This window comes from Echinops telfairi, unplaced genomic scaffold, assembly GCF_000313985.2.
Source record: "Echinops telfairi isolate 266 unplaced genomic scaffold, ASM31398v2 ScPeMD7_22;HRSCAF=79, whole genome shotgun sequence".
Classification (NCBI taxonomy): Eukaryota; Metazoa; Chordata; class Mammalia; order Afrosoricida; family Tenrecidae; genus Echinops; species Echinops telfairi.
In genome coordinates, this window is record NW_022103919.1 from 4,081,958 (window position 1) to 4,089,042 (window position 7,085).

General features: G+C 51.1%; 1 protein-coding gene across 2 annotated transcripts in view; it reads left to right on the forward strand.

The window, feature by feature from the left end:
* Positions 1-576: 576 nt before the first annotated feature.
* PTPA (protein phosphatase 2 phosphatase activator) overlaps positions 577-7,085 on the forward strand; it is a 35,721-nt gene continuing 29,212 nt past the window's right edge. For both annotated transcript variants that reach the window (XM_004713259.4, XM_045288575.1), the window contains exons 1-2: positions 577-670; positions 5,117-5,203. In XM_004713259.4, the coding sequence (XP_004713316.1) occupies positions 647-670; positions 5,117-5,203 (111 nt within the window). In that variant the 5' untranslated portion in view covers positions 577-646. The remainder of the gene's footprint in view (positions 671-5,116; positions 5,204-7,085) is intronic.

Genomic DNA, 7,085 nt, shown 5'->3' on the forward strand with positions numbered 1-7,085 from the left:
AGATAAGCAGGAGGAGAGACAGGCAAAGAGCCACACCAAGTCACAGGTAGATTGCTTGGGAGCCTCCCTCCAGAGTCAACAGAGAGAGAGCTTCACCTTCTGCTAGAGCTGGCTTCTGAGCCTGGACTTCCAGCCGCCTACTCTGGGGAAATCAATGGCTGTTTCTTAAGGCCATCCATTCGGGGTATTTTTCTTATAGTAGCACTAGATAACTAAGACAATGTGTATCTGCCTGGCCCCCCCTACTTTCTTTTGAGTTGCCTGTTAATATCTACAAGGCTTACTTGGTTTAACATTCCTGCTATGCCCAGTTGGGGAACGGGAGGCAAGGCCTGCAGAACACAAGCCTGTGTTGGTTGGAGGGGCGTCGCCAGGGGTCCTGCCCCTTGCCGAGAAGAAAAAGCCGGAGACCCATGGGTTTGACTCAGCACAAGCCATTGCTCTGTCTTGGGAGTCCGTGTCCGGTTTCTGCTCTGGCTTGGACCTTGGAGTCTGGCTTTACAAGTGTGACTGTGTGTGTGTTGCCTGGGAGGATTCTATTTACCTACTGGCTTTTCTGTTTCTTTGTCAAGACCCTTCGGAGGAGACCCCTCCAGCTGCTCAGAACTTCATCATTCCAAAAAAGGAGATTCACACGGTTCCGGACATGGGCAAATGGAAGCGTTCTCAGGTACAGTGGTGTCTTCCCTGGAGGGTCTAACTGGGGTGAAACTAGAGTTGTCTTCTGAGAAACCTGGGCTTTTTCGAAGACGGTGGTCTCCTAGGTGTGACAGGGGCCATATGCCCCTGGCCCCTCTTGCTCTCAGACTGACCAGTGATGGACCAGAGAGCTGGCTATCCTTCTCTGAGGTGGCTTCTGTCCAAAAGTCTCAGTGCCTGGTCTCATCAACCGATGACCACTGAGTGTCATTGTCTTGTTGAATGGGAATGTCCTAAGGGAAGAAGTAGACCACTTTGATTCTTGATCCAAAATAATAGCAAGTCTGCACATTAGACTTTGAAAAGGAGAGAGGAGGTGATGTTATGGAAATTACGGTGCCCAGGTGTCTGTCTTTGGAAAACTGAGTGGCAGGGCAGGAAGTGCCCCTCTCTGCAGACCTGTGCTCTCTGCTAGAGAACAGAGATAGCTTGCACCTCCTAAGCATACGGTCTGGAGTCATGGTGGTGCAGTGGGGTAAGCATCGGGGTATTAACCGCCAGTTCAGCCATGCAGACCCACTAGCCACACCACGGGAGAACGAGAAGATATCTGTTCCCATACGATCTAGTCACAACTCTAGTCACAACAAGTCAGAGTCGGCTTGTTGGTCGGCTTGGTTCGGAAGTCTATGGGACACGTGTGTCAAAGACTGGGACTGAGGGAAAGAAAGCCAATTTCAATTTCTCACCTGCGTGGGGACTGCCACGCACACAGCAGGGCAGGCACAAGAGTCCTCCTAAACTTGGCAGAGTCTCTGTGATGAGCCTGCTTATATCCAGCTATGCTTACACTGAGCCCAAACCCTACAGCAGCGTTTCTCAACCTGTGGGGTGTGACCCCGTTGGGAGGCGAACGACCTTTTCATTGGGGTCGCCCGATTCATAAACGTAGCGAAATGACAGTGATGAAGTAGGAAGGAAAGTGATGTTACGGTTGCGGGGCCAGCACGGCATGAGGAACGGTGTGAAAGGGTCATGGCCTGGGGAAGGTGGAGAACCCCTGGCCTAGGGCCTTATCCTAGTTGTGACTTGGATCAGCCTCTCTGGTTCCTCTTTCACATCGGCCTCTATAAATATTTGGAGATGTTTATCAGGAGCTGTTTGTTTTTTATGTTGTCCCTAAGTCTTCCCCAAGATAAATTACCTTTGTCTCTTCAACGTCCCTTCAAAGGACATGGTTTGAATCCTTTCCTCATCCCCGTTGCCCAGCCTCAGGATTTCCCAACTTCCGCTATGGACATTTGGGGGCAGATCTCCCTCTGTGGTGACGGCTGTCCTGTGAACTGTGGGAGCCTTGGCAGCATCCTTGATCTCTGCCCACTACGTGCTGGCAGCCGCCCTCTTCCTCGGGCATGACACTGAACTTGTGTCTGGATGTTGCCCCATATCCCTTAGGGACTGAATTGCCCACGGCGGGAACTATGGCTCTGTCCTGAACTTGAGTGCCTGTCTGGATCCAGACAGGACTTCAGTTTCTTGCTTTCCCCTCTAGATGTGTTTCAAGAAGAATTAGATACTTCAGATGTGAGATCGGTTTCGTGATCATCCCAAACTTAGCAAGGGGGCACAGGTAGTAAGTGCCTATAGTAAAACTCAGAAAATTCACTCTCTAGAGCCCCAGATGCTGACCTCTTATGTTCTGGGCCAGGACTCAGCAGATGACTGCCTGCCTTTATCAACAAAAAGCACTCGGGGGCCGCTGTCTGGTTTGGTTTTGCATTTAAAAATAAAGTGTGATTGGGGCACATCCGCACTACGTTGTGTCTGTCGTCTCTCTGGCTGCTTTCACCTCTCCATGGCAGAGTGGGGCAGACCTGAGAAGCGGAGCCCAAGGCGGTTCCTGACCCTCCTCAGCAGTCGCACTTTTGGGGAAGAGCTTGCCTCTTCTTTCTGTGGAGCGTGTGTCCAGTGACGCCCGGGAGAGGCCTTTTCACTCGCTCGGAAGCCACTTCGTCCAGTGCATGGCTCTGTCACCGCCGGGCGTGGGACTCTGCTGGAGTTGTGCTGGCTGGCGGGCGGGACCAACCAGGGCTTTGGAATCAGGGAGCTCTGGGCTTGGAACCTGGTGTGCCATTTCTTCTTCCTGTGACTCAGACAAGATAACGTATATACTTGAGTGTAAGCCCGCCTGAATATCAGCCCGAGGCACCTAATTTTACCACAAAAACTGCATTAAAAATGTGCTGAAAAACTCAGCTTATACTCAAGAATAAGTATTTAAACTACCTGAGCTGTTTCTTCGACTAGGAAAAGAGATTGTTTAGAGACCAAGGTGTGAATGACAAACTCATGGCCCAGAGCTAGGCATGCACTAAACCTTGTTGAAGAGTACAATAAAACAAAACCAAACCCCAAACTCATCGCAACCCCGCAGGGCAGGGTAGAACTGCCCCTGTGAATCTCTGATAGTGTAACTGTTTACAGGAGTAGAAGGCCCCCACTTTGTCCCGAGGAGCAGCTGATGGTTTTGAACTGCTGACCTTGTGAATCACAGCCCAACTTGTGACCACTATGCCATCAGGGATCTTCTTGAACACTGGAACCAACCATTGCCTCGGCCCTGTCCTCGCTATCCTGTGTCGAATGCCTGGGGAATAGGGCCGTGTGCAAGTTGACACGGACCCTGGCTACTTCTTATCCATGTCTTCCCGTGCACTCTGCACACCCGGCTCCAGCAAACCCCCAGCACTAGGGCATGGACTTGCCTGGGGTGATCTACCAGGCTGACTGACTGTGTGACCTCACCTTTCTCCCCAGGGTCAAGCCGTAAGCTGGTGGGGAGATCTTAGCACAGGAGCGCCCCTCCCACATGTTGTTAAGTGGTTGGTCAGAGCTGTCTCTGGATTTGCTGTGGGCACTTCTGGCATCTCCTAAGGCCTCAAGAAAGGAAGAAAAGAGGAGAGGAAAGGGCTGGGGACAAAAGAAGACGAAGAAGGAGTTAACCTGTTCCCAGGACCTCTGTCACTAGGGACCTCAGTGCTGCTTATTTCTGTGCCGTGTGTGACCTGCAGGGAGTGGCGCGCCCAGTCAGGCTCTCTGCCACTCAGCTTTAGAGTTAGGTTGGCTGAGGCCCAGTGCCACCTCTGGTGGTATTAGGAGATCTTGGGCACGCCACTAGTGCAGGCTGGTTTCCTCCCTGTGAAAGGGGAGAGCTACGGTGGCCACAGCACGGGGGTGGGCATGGAGCCTTCGGCAGCGCAGGTGAGCACTGAGCATTGTCGGGCCGCCCCTCCGGGACCCTTGGGATTGCCTTGCTGTTCTTTTTGGAGGGGAATGTCTAGTTCTGCAGGGCAGTGGTATACCTTATAGGTCTGTCCTAACCTGCCCTAATGTGACTGTCTTGTAACTCCCACCCAAGGATGGGTTGAGATTAGGCGAATAAAGTCTTTGGTCCACCGAGGGAATTGGGTAGCTGGTTAGTGATACAAATTCGGCGCATGGCACCCTTGCGACCATACAAATAAGGTGTCTAGAACCCTAAGAAGGGCTTTGGTCAGGTGTGCCAGCCAACTAGGGTTAAATGAGAACCCATCCCAAAGCAAATGGGGCACCCCACCATTGCCAAGAACGAAAAGAAGGGAGTGGAGTGCATTCCCTGGCCCTGGAGTCCTTCCTCGGAGACCCTCCTAGTCCCAGGAGACAGAAAGCCATAACAGCAGAGATGGCAAGAGGCAGCCAGAAGCAGTGGCAGAGAAATTGCGGCAGCAGAAGCAGGAGACTGGCAGGAGATGGCCTAGTGGGTTTTCCAGCCCGGGGAGGGAGGAAGCTGAGCACCTGGGGCAGGAAGGAGGCTTGCCAGCAGAATGGGGTCTGTCTAGACACTTAGTGGCATAGCCATGGGGCTTTGTAATACTTCTGAGTGGGGCATAGACTGGGCTTGTTCAAGAGACTTGTTCGACTGAGAGGCCCGTGGCAAGAAGAGGCCCTCTTGTGAGCGGGGCCTAGAAGCTGTCCTGCCTGGAGAACTGTATGTATCCTGAGTCCTTCCTGATCTTGACTTGAAACCTGGTACTTCTGTAATAAGCCCCATACTTTTGAGTATTGTCTGTGAATGACAGCACATTACTGAACCAACCCTGCAGAGGAGTAGAGAGTACGCTGTGGTGGGTGGGGACAACATGTGGTGTCAAACTTGGTAAACATGTTTGTGAGAAGAGAGATGCCGGATCTTTGCTGATGGTGAAGCAGCTCCCTTGCCTTGATGTTGGAGTAGGTCTCATGCCTCCACCCACATTTTTTAAAGTGTTCTCTTTCTGTGCCTCCTGCAGCCAGGTTGGGAGTCAGGACCTACTTGGTGCTCTTTGCTAACCAGGGGGAGAGGGGGTGGGGGAGGGGTGGTGGGGGTGAGTCCTCTGATCCTGGAGTCCAGGGTGCTGGTCCTGACAGCCCTCCCTCTCCCTATGCCCCTCCTCCACAGGCATACGCAGACTACATCGGATTCATCCTCACTCTCAACGAAGGCGTGAAGGGGAAGAAGCTGACCCTCGAGTACAAAGTCTCTGAGGTAGGCACAGGCTGGGGTCCTGCCGCGACTGCCTTTCCCCCAATCGCTCTCGAGGGCCCCAAGTGCGCCCCGTTCATAGCTGGGCCCAAGCACAGGTACAGCCAGCATTTGGCACTTAGGTTTCCAGTCTTGGTAAGAGCTATGAATAGTTGTGTATTTATAGAAATAAGATCAAGGTAAACATGCTGTTTCATTCTTGTGTACTGGTGTTTTTATATTTATTTATTGCATTATTACAGTTCTTTTTTGCCGGTGATTTTATAGACAGGTTTAGATTCAAAAAGATTACAAAAGAAGCGTGTGTGTTCATGGAGGAGATTGCTCACAGAATCATGGATAACATGAACCCAAAAGCTGGCCTCTCCCTGCTAGTCTCCCTCGGACCCAGGACATGGCGAGAAGTTCTTTCCCCATGGGGTAATGGCTGTCTCCCTGAGATGTGCCCTTGCTCATTTCAACAGACTCCTCATTTTATTTTATTTCCAAAACCATTGTCTTGGGAGCTAATACACACCAAGCAGTATTGTACAAATGGTACCACAATCTGTGGGGAACAGAAGGATTTCTCTTAGGCTGTCTCCCCCCAAAATCTGTCTTGAGAATGACTGTACACTGGGCGGTCAGCGAAAGTAGGTCAGAGGTTATTCTCCTTAACATCAGCCATATAGAGCGGCCAGACTGTGTAGTCTGACTCACCCTAAGTAGGGCCCATTCCCTTCTGACATTGTTCCCTTGAAGCAGTGCCCAAAGGCAAGCCCGGGACCACTCCAAGATGACTAGGTCATTCCCCTCCTATTGCTTGTATTGCCTATGTTGCAACCTCTCCCTATGACGCAGGTTGTTGAGAATTGTATTGTCCCTCTCTGTGATGCATGATGCTGTGATGTATCCCCCTAAAGTGATATGATGCGTGGTTAGCAATAAATAAGGAGGCTCCCTGGTTCTCAGGAGGGCTGCTCCCATGAGGGAGGTGGACGAGGGCGGCTGCTCCCCGAGGAAGGCAGCTGCTCCTCCTCTGGCAACCAAGCGGGGCGGAGGTGAGCGATGCTACCATGTAATATGTCTGACTGTATTATTGTATTCTCTCTCATGCTCTCGATGACTTTAATGTAATGCTTATATATCTCAACCATACAATTGTGCATTACTGAACCCGTGGGTAGTATTAGTAGCAGCGGGTGGGGGCTGGCCCCTCATCCCACCCCTTCGCCATTTTAATTTAATACTACAACAATCAGTTTTAAAACATTTTCTTTCTTCCTGAACTTCTTAATATCAGTCCCCCTCTACCTTGTCCCCCACCCCCCCCAACCAAACCCTTAAATTCTATTTGCTGTCTCAGTAGGTTCATCAATCCTGGGTTTCATAGACTAAAAAAAAACCCAGAAAAACATTGTATGAGCCCCAATAAAATGATTAAAAAAACCAGAAAAACATATAACAAAAACTCAAGAGGGTTACCTCCAATGACAAAATACCTCTGGGATAAGCCTCAAGAGGAAGCAACAGAACAGAACACAGAGCGCATTGACAACCAGCTCAGGCCCAACCGCATCAGAGGGGCTCACCCGACAAGGCCCCTCTCCATCGCACTCTGGGGTAGCCAGTTCGTCCCACCCTCTCCTAGGGAAGAGGAAGTCACCGGAGGCTTATTTCCTGTGTAGATCTCACAAATGCATCTTGGGCTTCCACTGTCCTCCACAGGCTTCTGCAAACTGGAACCTCACAGTTTAGGCTCCAATACCAATCGCTCCTTTGGGAGGGGAGTAGCAAGATCCCCAGGGAATGATGAGGGTGGACATTGGAGACAGGGCATGGTGCCCCAACAGGCTAGACTGGAGAACACAAGCTTTTCTTTCTTGGTATATTTTAATTTGTTCTT